This window comes from Balaenoptera musculus, chromosome 7 (genome assembly GCF_009873245.2).
Source record: "Balaenoptera musculus isolate JJ_BM4_2016_0621 chromosome 7, mBalMus1.pri.v3, whole genome shotgun sequence".
Lineage (NCBI taxonomy): Eukaryota > Metazoa > Chordata > Mammalia > Artiodactyla > Balaenopteridae > Balaenoptera > Balaenoptera musculus.
This window is the reverse complement of record NC_045791.1, coordinates 82,512,568-82,529,242: the sequence shown is the minus strand read 5'-3', so window position 1 is coordinate 82,529,242 and position 16,675 is coordinate 82,512,568. Positions and strand designations below refer to the sequence as shown.

The 16,675-nt window shown below is 38.4% G+C and overlaps 1 protein-coding gene across 1 annotated transcript in view; it reads right to left on the bottom strand.

The window, feature by feature from the left end:
• PARD3B (par-3 family cell polarity regulator beta) overlaps positions 1–16,675 on the bottom strand; it is a 1,042,097-nt gene that overhangs the window by 327,251 nt on the left and 698,171 nt on the right. The window contains 1 exon segment of the mRNA XM_036858752.1: positions 348–554. Within this exon segment, the coding sequence (XP_036714647.1) occupies positions 348–554 (207 nt within the window).

The window sequence follows — 16,675 nt, the reverse complement described above, 5'->3', positions numbered from 1 at the left end:
GTCAGTCCTCGGGTTGAGGCTGCATCTAATGACTTGAATAATAATGTCAAGAGATGCATACTTAGTGCTCCTACCCTAAGGGTAAATGACAGTTGGTCCTTGTAGGAAATTGAAGGAGAACATTTCTTTGGCGGTTGCACTGTAAAATAAATCACATGTTGCGTTATCCAGTTCCACGTTTGTTAAGCCAAAGGGCAAAACATATCAGGGAAATGAATTACTTTTAATATCAAAAATATAATTGTGACCTTAAATCACTTTTCTCTGTAGTTAAGCACCCATTCTTGCCTATGATTCGCAGATAACAAGGAGAGGAAGAAACCATTTCAGCAAGCTCGTTGCCCTACCAGCTTCTAATTCTTCGGGTCCATCGTAAGATTTGTCAATGGCTGCTCGGAAGCTCTCGTTGCAGCCTCGGCCACGGACCACGTGCGGCCGGGGCCGGTGGAAGGGAAGTTCGTTCTTCCTGACCTCGGCAACTGCAGTCTGCAGGCTCTCCAAGGAGCTGGACTTTTTCAAACCCAGAGTTGGACCGAAATCTTTGCTTGGAGAGTCTGGAAGAAAAAAGGGCAAAAGGTCACCCTTCCCCTAACGAGGCAGTGTGGTGGAGTGGGAAGGCTTGTTGTTGTTCTATCTCAAAAAGGGAGGAGGGGGGTTAAGCGGGTGGGATTTGGTGTTAAACCCCAGCGTTGCCCCTTTTTGTGACTTCGAGCAAGTACTTTGACTTCTCTGAGCCTTAGTTTCCTTTTCTATAAAGTTGTGGGAAGATTTAAAATGATATGTCATATATAGAAATAAATATGCATGCATATATATATATATATATATATATATATATATATATGCACATGTGCACACACATATACATGACTTTGAAAGGCTATAGCAGCCTGTAGAGATTATATGTATGAGCGTGTGTATATGCACACACACACAGTTGCACACACACACAGAGCACCTAACAGTGTTTCTCTCACAGTTCTCATTCCAAGCACTCCCCTACATTGTAGCTTTTATTATTTCCAACATTGTTTTTATAATTATTAAGTAATGTATTATGCACAGAAATCAAAGAGCACTGAAGTGATTGTAATTTTTATGGTTAAACACTTTACCATACTCTAGCACTCTTACTGTAGGGTGAATGCAATTTTTTTAGTTGACGAAGCAAAGCAAGAAAGAAAACAACTTTTCTGTGTCAGTGCTTAACTGTTCCACATGTATTTCTATTTGGGTATCTAGGAAAGAGGTAGTTTTCTTTATATGATATAATATTCCAAAAAAAAAAAACTAGGTGAAGTTTAATAATGTGTGTTCTGATATGTAATTTTTTCATTTGCACTCTTTGTCTTGCCCTGTTACCTGCCCCTTTTCACCCATGCCTTGACCCCCATTCCCACCCACAGCCAGGCCCCTAGTTGTCTGTAACAAGATTAGGCTATATAAATACCAGCAGCACAAGGATTATTTTAAAGATGGAGGGAATTCTAGCAGGGCTCTCTTCCATCAGGGCCAAAGCTCATGATCCTCTCCAGTTACAAAGATTACTGTCATGAAGGGGTTACACGTGCATTTCTGGAAATAAACTACTTTGCAGTTTTTTAGTAGATACAGATTGAGTACATATTAAGGATCGTGCACATACAGTACCTACTTCAATGCCTAGCATGTAGTAAGGCTCAGTAAACAGTCCTATCTTTTCTTACTATGATCAGTATTTTTGCTTCTACTAATGCTGCCATGATGAACATTATCACTAGGTAATACAAGGAATACAAAAGAAGTACAACAAAGGCATAACGCCTATATAGACATGCATAAAGTTAAAAAAATAAAACAAACCCTCCCATATATTGTGATTATGTTAAAAATAGTCAAAATAATGACAATAATGCTAATAAATAATAATGCAGAGAGTGCTTAGCCCTGTTCTAAGTGCTTTACCTAACTTACCATAATCCTTACAGTTGTGCTACTGCCAAAATTGTTCCCATTTTACACATGAGGAAACTGAGGCAATGAGCAGATATATACCTAGTCTAAAGATACACACTTAATAAGCTTCAGAGCTGGGAACTGTCCTCAGGCAGCCTAATTCCGCCTCTTCTGCTCTGTACTGTCTAAAGTTGTACTTGGCCTCCACCCTCTACTTGACTATGGTCAAGCTACTTAAAATGGGCTCTAGTTTCCTCATCTCTAAAATAAGACTCTGAGCCTAATCAAGCGGACAAAATGCAAAAACTGGATGTTGTTTTACAGTTTCATCATTAACTTAACAGGAGGCAATTTTGCACTTCGAGCAATATACATGATGACAATAAACATTACATTTTATAGGCAACAGTGCATCATTAATAAATGCAACAGAGATGGGACTAAGCAAAAAAAAAAAAATTATAAGAAATTTCAGGGACAAATTTCAGGTGCTACTTACAAATCATAAATAGTAAGAATACATCACTACTAAATCCAGAAAGAGGCATATTTCTTATAGCCCCAGGAAGGAAGGTAAGTGGAAGAAACAGAAATTGAGTAAGATCATTTCTGACAAGAAAACAAAAAGCAACATAGAGGCTCGGGGTATTAAAGCAACAGTAAAAGCTTTGGAGTTTACAGAAAATATTTTACACCATCACTCCCTAGGGAGGATCTGACATGAAGTCTGGTGAAAACATGAAGATGAAAACTATCTGAGAAAGCCTAGTTCCTCTGTCAACAATAGTAACCATCTTTTATTTATTAATTGCCATTCAGGAGATTATATTAGAGCCCAAACTAAGTATTCACGTCAACCTTTAGCAATAAATTCTGAGGAACATGAAAGTGAATAAATCATCCAAGACATAAGGCATGTTATCTAAAAGGAGCTCATCTAAAGCTCAGCAAGAAGTCATATTTGAGAAGGAACAAATACACTGTTACTCATTCAAAGCAAACTGAACATTAAGGATTCATGGGCTTTGCAGGATTAATAGAGCCAGCAAGTAATTCACTTTACATAAATAGAAGTCACAAATTAGAAGTGTCAACTAATGTTGGCCAAAATTATAACCTAGCTCTACTGGATGCCGTCCACAGTAAAACTAAAAGCAGAAAGGCGACTGAGTCTCGGTTACAAATGTGGACTCAGGGATTTTCAGGCTTGAAAACAACTTTCTTATTTGTTTCTAGGGAGTAAACAGCATATAGTGGTGGAAGAAAACAGACTGATGTTAGAGAGCAGAATCTCAAATCAGGAAAGTCCTTACAAGGACTACAGGTGCACTGAACTGACTGAACTGAATCTCCACATGAAAAGGACCTTGACTAGAGTTCACATTTCCTTTACGTGTCCAAGGCTTCTGAGGGAAGGTCGAGGTTACTGGTTCCGAGGGACTATTATGTCAACTGATGGCATCAGCACTAAATGTCAACAAAACACTTGGAATAAAGCGTTTTACCACACAAAGATCCTAAGTGAGCACAATAAATTGTCACAGTCAGTCCCTCTTCCCTACCCCTATCCTCACCAGTTCCAGCTTAGGTTGCCATTGCGTTGGAAATTCTGTAGCTTTCAGAATGGGAAGATTCACTACTTTTAGCCTAACCATTTATACAAATCATGTTGTTTTCTAGGCTCCCACTACAAGTAGAGGTCTCTTTGAAGGGATAATATAAAGCTCTATCCTACTGAAGTCATCCCCAAGAGTCATGACTCCTCACATTTTCACCTGTAGCTGATGTGATATTGACTGTGGCTGATTTTAACCAATTATCTGAGAGAGCAATCTCTGAATACCACGTGTTATCAGTCACAAGGTGGTGTGTGTCCAAATTTGAGCTTTTACTTGTCCCATTTTGAGTATCTACAGAACTAATCTGAATATGATTTTTCAATAGTTTCCAGGCCAGTTTAGGTTAGTTGCAAATGCCAAGAAATAAATCTTTTCACAAACTTTAGTAGCATGACTTTATTTTTTTAAATTTATGACTTCTATGTTCAGTGACCATGTTCTCTAAGATCCAGATAAACTTATCTTCCCGTCAGAAACATGAAGTTGACATTCACAAATTTCTTGAAACAAATGATACAACATTTATCAAAGGTACTAAAAGAGGGATCTTGCATGATAAAAGTTATCCTCAAAGTGGTATAATGAAAATATTCTTAACGTTCCATGTGCCAAATTTTTCCTTAAAATAAAAGTCTCATAAAGAAACATCACAGAAATAATTGTTTTAAAAGATGCTACAGCATTTTTGAAGATTCACCTGTTCCCAAGTGAAGGATTGGCTTGACTTGGTCCTGGAAGCCTTCCCCATACAGAGTCGAGGGAAATTTCAGGGCCATGTTTTCTGGCTCCACCAACCCTCAGACACAACCACTGCTCCCCACCATCCAGAAAAATACAGTGTTATGAAGAAACTGAACACTCAAGTCTAAAGACTTAAAGGATTCTGCCACCATTTCTCCCATGTGCATGAAACAAGTGGGGAGAAGGGCAGTACAAAGCTACTGTCGAGGTGGAGAGGGACCTCAATAAAACAGAGTCAAAACACTGAGAAACCACTGCCCCAGCCTTTCTAGGTAGAAAGTCCCATTTCAACATACTATAAAACAAAAAGTCCTTCCCGGAGGATTGTTTGGATGTGGACCTCAGTTTTTCTGACCCAGTCTTGGGTTCCTGCCTCTGCCCTACAGCTGAGAACTGCTGTTGGTTCCCTGCAAGGCAGATGATTAGAATAATAGAGCATAAAACGGTCTAGAGAGTAGTGATTAATAGTGAATGGTGAAGTGGAGAGACTGTGGGACATCTAAAACCCTCCCTCTCTGCCACTTATTTCTTGAGTTACTAACTTTCCTGTGCCTCCACTTCCTAATCTGTAAAATTTGGATAAGACGAGGATGGAAGAGTGTTTGGCACATAATAGGGACTCATAAAGCATTAGTGATGATTATTGTCACTGGTGCTTTTGTATCAACTCTAAACATTTGAGTGAGTGAAGGTCTAGCACAATTTATTTGGTTCAATCTGCCACTGCATTTTAAAATACAACTATTCCTTCTGCAAGAAGCTGAAAAGGGCTCTATAAATAAATACCATCCTTCCTTTTTTATTCAAAAGTTAAACTGATTTTTTTTCCCCAAACAACTCCCTACAGCTTTTTCTTCTGAAATAAGGTATATTTATCCATCTGTTCATCACATATAGAGGCTATTCTTGGGAAGATTAATAGTGGAGTCTTGGATGTCCTTCCCCTTAGGTTATAATCATTTAATTAGTCTGAGATTTCATTGGCAATGTTTGAACTTCCCATTCTAGCTCTAAAATCTTGCAATAAAAGAATGCCTTAATCCAGAAGACCAGTAATTGGATCTTCCATTATTGATGAGATTGCTTCCAATACATTCTTACTAAAACATAAAGAATTATTTGGGGGAAGGTATTCACTTTCAGATACATGGCAAGGTTTCCTCCAAGCTAGAGCTTTATAATTAACAAATACTCATGATAAATTAACAATAAATAATGTATTAATTTGCAAATTTCAATAACATTGATGGCCCTCAAGGCACTTAGTGAAAATTAATTATGTTAGAGCCCCTCCCCCTAAAATAAAGGAATTGTGCGCAGTAGTAAACTGGGGATCAAAATGATTGCAACGCTACCGGGGGACACAGCATGAAACTTGAGAAGGCCGTGAATTCGTCAAGATAGCTTGCTTTCATTAACAATTTGGCTTTGCTGTATTATGAGCAATGAACTTGGGGCAAATACAATAGAAATGCTTTACTTGCTTCATGGGGAGTTGTGATGTGAAATTAATAGCCTTAAAACTCTTCGAATGAAAAATTATTACAACTTCCAACTAGGAAGTCACAACACCACTTTATTCTCCAACACATCTCACTGTCTTTTTATTTCAGATTACACTTACTGAAAATTTTGATTTTTTTTTTTTTTGGTAGTTTCCCCTAGAGGCAAAATGTCTTATGTGCTTTAATAGATATCATTGCAAATCCATTAGCCCAAATTCCCCATAATATCCAAATGTATAATTTCCCAAATTATGTTATCTGCTGTGTCCATAATGGGCCTAATTACCTTCTTGCCTATCTCAGTATTCCAAATATTGATCATCATTCCAAGCTTATCACAGTGCCCTGCTTCCTATTCATTTACCATAGGGCATAATGTATCTGGTTTATACATTATCTGCTGTCATTTGGGTCTCAGTTCTTTTACTGGCAATCTCCAAGTTCTCTAGGAGCAGAGTTTTTCTTCCTTTTAAGTCTCGTATATCCCAGGGTCTTTTATCATTTCCTGAAATTCGTGTCAAAATGTTCAATAATGAACTTCTCATTAAGATTCATATATTTGCATAATCTTTCCTACTCTGTCTCCAAACATTGTCTATTTTAAAGTGAAACGATATATAGAAAATTATGGGAAGATTAGGTGAACAAATACAACAAATGCCTTGATTGTAAGTGTGGGCATGGCCCTCCAAGTGACTTCAAATCTCTGCTAAGTGTTGCTGTACACTTTAATTTTCTTCACTAAAAATTCCCTCTTTTATAAATTGAAAGTCAAAATCTGATGCCATATTTTGGTTTCTTTCCTGGACTCAAATTATATCCCACAAATGTAATGAATAGCGAATTTATTACAGCAAAATATTCTCATGACACTTTTTTGTCTTTTTCTTTCACTCTTTAGTTTGTGGATAAGAAAATGAGCTCTGTGGTTCAATTTAGTAGGGAAACTCTTTTTCAAAATATATTTATAAACATATCTCTGGGTAGGTTCTGTTAAGGCAACTGACGGGCTCAAACCCAATGCCAATAGACTAGTTTGTTATAATCTTTTGTTTTCCCTCTCTCTGCCTTATCAGGATAACTCCACTGGGTTAAAAAACACCACCACCACCATCTCCCCGACCCCGAACTGGCATTCAAGCTAATAATGAATTTAAAAATTACATAAATAACATTGGTTTCTGGAAGGGAAATGTGGCTACTTAAAGGAGAAAAAAAAGACACCTTTTATTATTTAAGTGGGGGAGAAAAAAAAAAAGACTCACTTGAGAGTCAAATAAACTGACTAAAGAGGCCAGCTTTCCTACCTGTGGAATGGGGTCAATAGGACTGATGAATGCCACCTACCATTTTCTTAATCTTGTTGATCTTTGTATTGTCAGCGCAGAGAAGTACTAAATAAATATTTGTTGTAGGAATAAAGGAAGGTGCAAGGAAAGGATAGTTACAGGATGCAGACGGCCCTGTTCTCCAGTGCTGTGAGGCTGAAGGGAGTTTATGGGAAGAAACACACTTTACGATTGCTTCACGCTCTCAGAGCCCACACACAGCCTACTGTTCTTCGTTAATATGACCCTTAGGTTTTTTTTGTGTCACTTCCAAGGATTTAATCATTTCTGCCTTACCTATATTTACCCACTCATCTTCTCTATGTTTTGTCTTTTTCTACGACTCATTCCTTTTGCTTAACTTCTCTGTGATATTAGCCTTTTCTGCTATTTTCCCCTCCTTATGTGCACTTTGAATCGTCTTATTTTTACCCACTGCCAAAAACACCTTTATTTGTCTTCCAGCTCTTCCTTGTATGTCTTGGTAACAGGCTTTTCATTCTGAACACAAACTGTTTCAGTGATTTTTTTTTTCCCTCCTCATTCTTTTTAGCACTTATTCTTTGTATGGTTTGCTTCAACAGCACCTCTTTCTTCTGCTTTTGATTGTCGAGCGGTTTATATATTATACAGCATGGGCTGTATAATGCCATACTCTCAAGATAAAGTATACTAACAAGGATTCTAATAAGTTTCTTTAAAAACCATTAGCATAACAAAAAGGTCAAACTGATTGATTTCTTGGATGGTATCCAAATGAAGACATTTTTACAGGATGTAGTGTAAACTGGGTACCTCTATTTTTTTAGGGCCAAAAATTATTTTTACAATTTTTGCTTTAGTCTTTTCTCCCCTTTTTATAGCTAACTGACTGCACTAAAAAGAAAAAACAAAACAAAACTTCGAATTTTCAATTACTCAGTATTTCCAGAAATGATAGAAAGTAAGGTTTTTCAGTTTTGAATAACAATAATATATAATATGAATATTCAGTAATATGAATAACAATCTCTTAAGAGATATGCTTTAACCTAGGTTTCAATCTACCGCTAGAGTGTCAAGCCAAAATCAAGTCAGCCATCAATGAGTGTTTACTGAGTATTTTTTGTCACTCAGAACTGTGCTCGGTCCTAAGAGGAATAGAAGACAAGTGTAATAGTAACTAACATTTTCCTGTTGCTTTATAATTTATAAAGTTCTTTCCTGTATAAAATGAGGCTACACCTTACACAATTGATCTTACCCAAGTTCAACTGTGTTTTCATGTCCAGAGAGAGCTACAAAGAAAGAGAGGAGGGAGGAAGGGCAGGATAAAATAAGTAATAAGAGCAATTTTAGTCACCATTACTCTCAATGAGAGTGTGCCCCAGCGTAAGTGTGTGTCTAGGAGAGACTGAGAATCAAAGAAATGAACCATTCCTGTGAGTCTCTGATTTTTTTTTTTTAACCCTGGGTAAACACTTTATTTTTTTAATCGAGATATAATTGACATGTAACATTGTGTAAGTTTAATGTGAGCAATGTATTTGATACATATATATCTGATTTTGATACGTATATATTTATATTTTGATTTGATACATGTATATATTGCACAATGATTGCCACAGTAAGGTTAGTTATTGCCTTCATCTCCTCACATGGTTACCTTTTTGTGTGTGTGCGATGAGAACATTTAGGATCTACTCTTTTAGCAACTTTCAAGTATATAGTGCAGTACTGTTAACTACAGTTACCATGCTGTACGTTAGATCCCCATCATTTATAACTGTAAGTTTATAGCCTTTGAGCAACATCTCTTCTCATTTTCCCCATCACTCAGCTCCTGGCAACCACCATTCTGTTCTCTGTGTCTATGAGTTTGGCTTTTTTAGATTCAAATATGAGATCATACAGATCTTGAGAATCATTCTTGAGAGGCAGTGCCTTACTACTATGTCTTATGTAAATTTCAGAAGAACCACTCAACTCAATACCCTTCCAATTCCTCTCTTAAATCCCCTGAGTTGGCAGACAAGAAAAGGTTGGCCACTGACTTGGCCAAGATGCTACGTCTGGACAATTCTTGAGCTAAAGCTCCTGCCAAATTCTTTGATGCCTCAGACATAAAAGACAAGGCACCTACTTCCCTCCAAGACGTTATAATCTGAGTGCAGAGCAAAGATGAACACATATGCAGTGATAACACCAGAGAATATAGATCAGTCCCTAATGTTTGTGAAGTACCCATCTAAGGGCAATATATCCCCAAATTTTAGAAAATAAAAATGTTTGACTCCTAGCTTTCTCTGGAATTTTATTTCCAATGGGGAACATGTTATCTCTTCATTCCACCAGTTAACTGACTCTTCAGCATCCACTAAAAATTTAATCTTTAAAGCAATACCTAATGCAAGCACAGGTTCTGGCATTAGATTGCTTGGATTCGTGTTCTAGCCCCACCTCTGCACTAACTGTGTGAAGCTGGATGAGGCTTGTACCTCTCTGTGCCTCCCTTTCCTTATCTGTAAAAGAGGGATAATGATAGCACATCCCTCACAGGGTAGTTAGAGGATTATCTGATACAGAGCTTGAACGTGATGCCTGGCACACAGTAAATATTCAGTAAACATTAGTTTGTACCATATGTCTTCTTGCATGAGCAATGTTTACACTCATTAGGAGGATTATCTCCAGCCAACAGAATGCCAGGAGAATTTCTGTTTCCACATCCATACATTGTGGGCCTGAGTCATCATTAGCTTTGAATTTTCACTCTTTATTCATAACTTCTACTTTTTTGTTTTGTATTGTTTAACAGTCTTCATCACTTTTCAAATCATCTTCTATATATTTCACTTTTTTCAATAGACCAAATAAGTTTATTTCTTACAGAGGCATTTTCCAAAGAGAAACCAAGTGTTAAAATCACTTGATGAAAATAACCATGTCTGGGACAGCAAGTAAAGAGCTGGTTAGTTTCTTTTACCAGCCAAGTGACTCCTCTCCCTCAGACCAACCCATGACACCACCAACAAAATGACAAACCAGACAAGGTCATAAGGCTTTTGGGATCATTAGTCAATAGGCATCTCTGTGAATGATAGAGCTGAGAACACTGACATATGGCAGAGGTCAGGGCTGGACTAGTTTAGACTTGGGCAAGTCCAGAGAAGAGAAAGCACACTGTGATCCCGGGTCAAAGGATAATAAGGCTTCATGAATGAAGCAGGACTTGTCCTTGAAGATGGATCAAATACATGGGAAAGGTAGGAGGTAGACAGTCACGCTACTGCAAGGGAAAAGTATGAGGAAAAGTCCTGACATGTCTGCTTGGTAGTGGGTACACAGGATGGAGGACCAGCAAGGGAAAACTGGGGATTGGTGGGAAATAAGTGTGGGGACAGAGGAGGAAGTGAGATATGAAGGCCCTCAAAGTGAAGAAGGCGAGACTCAGAGCAGGGGGCAGTTGGAAGCCTTTGAAAGTTTTTCACCTGAGGAATGGCTTGATAATACTGTTATTTTGAGAAAAGATAATTTGGAAGAAATTTATAGGACAAATTAGAAGAAAGACTGAAATCATATAGCAATGGAGCTCCCTGCTTATAAAATACCTTGCTCTTTACTTTCTTCCTTTTTACAATTGTAACTTCAGGCTTTTGTGAAACAATTTCTTCCAAAACATTTTTAGTGTGGTTGCTCATCTGTCCTCACAGTGAACAGACTACCGTCCTCAGATCTTTCTTTGACCAGGTAGGAAAGGCTGAAGAAACATGTTCTAGCCCACTTGGGAGGCAAGAGGTGTTCATGGTTGTGCCTCTGGGAATGGGTAGGAAGGGGCATTGCCTATCACTCCTAAGCTGCCTTCTCGCATGGCTGAGCTGTGACTGGCATGGCCGGGCCCAGTGCTATCTCTCTTTCAGCACACTTTACTGTATTCTGTAATATATAATGATTAACGGGCAGTAAAGCTAATAACATGGGGACACACAAAATAAATGAGGTGGCAAATATGAAAAGGAAGTCCCACTTAATGTTGTTGTGAAATCTGACAACACGCTAGAGTTTCCCTGTAACTCAGCCTGAGGAGCCCTTGTCAGCGGGAAACAAGGTTACAAGAAGGTGGTATTTCCATGAATAACTCCCCCTCGGGGAAGTCTATGATCAATCTTTTTTGGACTGAAATTCTTGCTGGATTGTAGTGAAATGTCAGCAGTACCTGGAAACATTGTTTTCTGCTGACTGAGGGAAGCTCACAGAGAAAGAGGAAGAGCATGGTAATGCTTCAGTTACCCTGATCTGTCCCTTTTTACCTCCCCCTACTATGGACATCCATTCTCTCTCTTTTTTTTTTTTTTTTTTTTTACTACCCAGTATCCACTATTCCACCTGAAAGGGGTATCCCACTTTTCCTTGGGTTACTACGCCTCCCCTACTTTCACCCAGAAGTGTGCTTCTAACCCAGGCACGACTAGTCATTTCATCCCCTTGGTTGGTTCAGGAGTACGTTGTTGGCTAATTAGAACTAATCCTTACAGAGTGATCAGGAAAAAGTCATCTTGTTTGCTACTGGGGTTACTGGGAGGATAAACCTGGAGTTGCTGGTAGCCATCTTGCTTTTCTACAAAGAGAGGAACTGAAACTGTGAGAGCATAGTTGACACAGACCCTAGATCCACTCTCTGAACTTTACAGCTGCTTGAGCAACAAATTATCTTCTTTGCAACAGCCAGATTGAAATTCGTTTCTTTCGATTGTAACCTAAGGAGTCTTGACTTAATGCCCTATTCTCCAATCTCTCCTTCATATAACTACCCACCAGTTATTCCAACTCAGGTCAGACAGATACTTGAGGAGCAGGGAAGATGGTTCCTTGGCTATAATGCTGGTGAAGGGATCATAAGTACAGAACTGATAACAGCAGTGAGAAGTATGTCTGAGGCCAGTCTAAAGGTGAGCATTTTCTAGTCTATTACAGGGTGGATTTTATGAGAGACAAATTCCCCAATGATGAGAAGATTTGTATTAAATTCATTTGCTCAGCTTAGCCCCGACTCCTCCGTGAAGAGGGGACCATTCTCTAGATGGTTACTAATAATTATAGACCTGCTACTAATTGTTATACACTTTAGAAAAATAGAAGGGCTTCCAAAAGGGGAACACAATCAGTTCTTGTTACGGTTGACCAAGGGTTCAAACAACCTATCTGCAATTGTGCTAATTAAGTATGTTGTTCTGGATTTTGAAGAGATAAGAGTAAACCTGGTATCACTTTTAAGTGCCTGTTCTTCCCACTGTGTTCCCATGGCCACTCAGCAGAGACCTCACACTTGGGAAGAGACAGAGCTGCCTCACAGGAAGGAGGTGTCTGTTTCTGGAGGGGTGTTTGCGTTGTACGGGTATGTTTCACTCAAGCTTCTCTTGCATAGAATTTCTAAACAAACAGTGAATTAGGAACTTCTCTGTAAACTGAGTAAGGAAACGATGGACTAAAAGCAAGTGGTCTTGGGTGGTTAACAATAAAGATTTCGATGTAAGAGGCATCTTGGGTGTGGACTTGGAATTGGAAGACTTGGGGTCTAGGCAAACTGTTTAACCTCTCTGGGCTTCAGTTTCCTCATCAGTAAAAGAGGAATAATGAAAAAGGTTATATTGAGGATGATTATGATGATGATGGTAAAAACACCAGCAGCCACCTATACCAGGCATGTTCTGAGTACTTTTATATAGATATTAACCCAATTACATGTAGTACACACTATTGTTATCTCCATTTTATAGCTGAGGAAATTAAAGCAGAGGCAGGTTAAGTAACTTGTCTAAATGAACAGTGATACCAATTTCATGGGTTTTTGTTGGGATAAGATGCAATTACGCATGTACAAGAAAGTAGCAAAGCTGCAACATGCCATATATACATGTCATATTTGCTCTTCATAAGAAAAGGAGGGATGTTTTCCTCTACATCTGTCATAGGCACTGGACTGAATTGATCAAATGAAGACACAGCAGGGTATCTCTTTGTGAACACCTGCTCTTAAGGCACAAGCAATCTATAGGAAGAGTCAAAGTGCAGAATTCAAAAGCACCCCTACACAAGGTGGGGTAAAGCAAGACATGGAGTGAGTGGTGGGAATCAGGGGAGAAAAAGAAGGACTCTGGCCTGACATGGACCCCTGAAAACTGGGCAGCCTCAGACAGACTGAGAGGTGGTCCAGGGGACAGGGAGGGAGAAAGATGAGAACAGAGGCCTGTGGAGGGCGGCAAGCCCACTAATCTGTGTACTGCAGAGTAGCCACGTGGGGCTGCGGGTGCGCAGAGGTGAGGCCAGACAGAGAGAGCACAAAGAGAGGGAAGCAGCCAGGTGGCCAGAGGTACGACTCACCCTACTGGCAATTGGAGGTCTCTGAAGTCTGAGGCCCTGTGTCCCAACACAGTCGCCCGAATACACTTGTTTATTGCTGTGGACAATAAACAAGGAGGGGGTTTTGACCTGCGCTATGCACTAGGTGGGACTCATTTTCCCTGTGTGTGTATGGCCTAAGGACCCAAAGCTGGGATGGATGTTTTGTTTTGGCTCAACAGCACTAACAAATAGCTAAGCTTTATTTAGCACTTACTGTGTGTGACGCGCTCTGTGTCAAACGCTCGCAATCTGAACCGCCCCAGGAAGGGGGTATGGTCGTTCTTCGCCTTTAACAGAAGTCATCCTTCCAGACCAGAAGCCCCAGTTCTGTTTCAAACATGACAGAGCTCTTTTCCCACTTTTAATAATTAATTTAATAAAAGCAAAAAAAATATGGCTTTTCTAAAGAGTGTTTATGTCAAAAAAGAAAGCATTACTTGGTTCACTGCTAATATGGGAACAACAACAACAAAAGAGCTACTTTTGTTCTTATTTTTAAATCAATTTTTGAGCAAAGTGTCATAGTTTTATATTCCCTGCCTAGTTTTGGATAAGAATTTAGGAAGGAGCTTGTGATGCATCATTAAATAGTTTTTCTCATCATCTTATGACTGAGTTATTGGCACTAGATATAGCCATGGGGGGAAAAAATAAGTGTTTATAATGATTTAAAAGACCAATTATAAGCCTTTGCCTTATTCCTTACTCAGCATCCTGCACGGTATGTAAAAACGGCAGTGAAAAAAAATACATTAGAAATTTTAGCTGAGCAAAATGTCAGTTTTCAGTTACACTTAAAGAATAAAAAAAACATTAGGATACCATTAACAGTTTTAGAGTAATGGAGGCAAAGCAGGATTGTTTTCTGTTATTATTATTACCGCCATTAGTGGGTCAGAGCCTTCCAAGGGAGAAAAGCTGGGGACAACCCAGACACTTTCAATACAGCATTAACTCTTTCAGGTCAAAAGGGGCCCATTTAGTGGACTGTAGCAGTCATTTAATAAATGATACCCTCGTGGCCTTGAAGAATTTATCTCCTGTCCAAAGAGTCTCGCTTACACATTCCTATTTTCTCTACTCCATCTCACTAAATATTCCAGTAAGAGAAAAGGTTAATTTACAGATAATTATTTAGGGAGGGAGGGAATGTTTTTTTAAGGCAGAAAAACAAAAACAACCCGTCACAAAGCATCAGCCACTGTGTGCAAATCTGGAAAAGGATAATAAGCCTCTTGAAGTAACAGAATTAAGATGAAAAATTAGAGGTGTGAGATGGAATGATTTTCTTTCAAGGGAAGTACCTGCTGAAATAATTTTTTTCCCGGTGTTTGCTTTGTGCACTTTATATGTGACTAAGTACAGCTAATCCTGTCTCTTTTCAAAAGTTAATGTCAGCTACTAGAATAATCTGCTTTCTTGATTTAATTGCATAGTTTAACCTCTGACATAACCTTTTAATTCACACCATGACAGCCAACCCGACAGAAAGTTTTTCTAGAAATCTGAGTAACTTCCCCAAGGTAACAACTGCTTTCCCTCTTGTGGGTGTAGAGGGAAACATTCTGCCCAAGATCATCAAATACGCCCTGACAGTTCTGGCTGCAGAGGTGGTGTGCTTACTGCAGGGAAGAGGGGAATTTATTAGAATACCTGGTATGTTAGAAGTGGGATGCACATCAATGTGAATGTACTTAACACTACGGAACTGCACACTTGAAGATGGTAAATTTATGTTATGTGTAATTTACTACAATTAAAAAAAAAGTCATGCAGGGTTATCAAAAAGGGGCATTGGTCACATGATAGTTTGGGTAAAGAATATGTTCAGGTCCACCTTGATTCAAATAAGGCTGTAGAAAAAGAAAACACTAAACGTTTTGCTGTTGTTTAGTGCACTGAATTAAATCAGATTCAGGGAACTGAATTAATAAGAATGCCTAGCTCCTTAAAATGCTAGGACAGAAGTCTTTGGTCATAGTCATGTAAAGATCCCCACACTCTGAAGGCTTTGGTTTTTATATGAAGACAGACAATGATTTGGATACTGTGAGACCTATAGCCAACTGAGTTTCGGCAATGTTTAAAACTAAAAGATGGTAAAATTCTGTTGTGGTTTTAACCCTTATTTTTTTTTTTTTCTAATTACTAAGAACATTTCTCCTATTTTAGCGATTTAAGAAACATGATTTGGGGAAGCAACTTAATTTTAACAGCAAGATATTTAAATATATTTAATTTTTCTTATATTTAAGTCACTGAAATATCCAAAGAAGAGACAAATGTTAAGGGTTATCTTTTAAGTTTTACTCAAGTTATTAAAAATACCTGGCTTCTTAAAATGCTAGGACAGAAGTCTCTGGCCATAGGTTGTATAAGGATTCTTAGGTAGACTATGTCATTAAGGAAAAAAAGACAGAGATTGGTAAGGCAAAATAAAACATGTCCAAACACATATCATTATGGATTAAATTCCTCTGCAGAGAAATATATTACAAACATGTATCATTATGGATTAAATTCCTCTGCAGAGAAATATATTACAAACACATATCATTATGGATTAAATTCCTCTTCAGAGAAATATAAACTGAAGATGGGGGGGGGAAATCTCCTCATTCCACATTTCTCTTTTGTCATAAGCGTTTTTATTTAAATTATTTCAATATGAGTTTTTCTCTTCATAGCTTGGGTTTTTCCTATGGTGAAATGATACTTCTTTGCTTAGGTAACCTCACTAATGCTGTAGTAGAGTTTTGCTGCATGATTAAATAAAAAGAGGTCTAGGGGTTGAGAAAAGAAAATTTGTCTAAACAAACATCTTTGATAATTAGAAAACTGATGGGAAATTTTCTACAAAGCAGACCAAAGCTACTGGTGTGCTTAAGTTAAAACCAGGAAGCCACACAAAGTAGAATTAAGTTTCTTCCTGTCCTCAGCTCCAAATATAAGGCATTCTCACCTACTGATGCATTTCAGGAATAAACTCATATATAATATGTCTTTCTCTTCTTTTTATGGAAAATTAGGCCCTTTAAAGTGTATACACCTGGCCAGGAGGTTCACGGCTGGGCTATTTCAAGATGAAATGGTTTTGATTTGCTGATTGACATAAAATAGTTCCCTGTCCTCAGAGGACAGGTATCTTCAAAGAGCTAAGAAC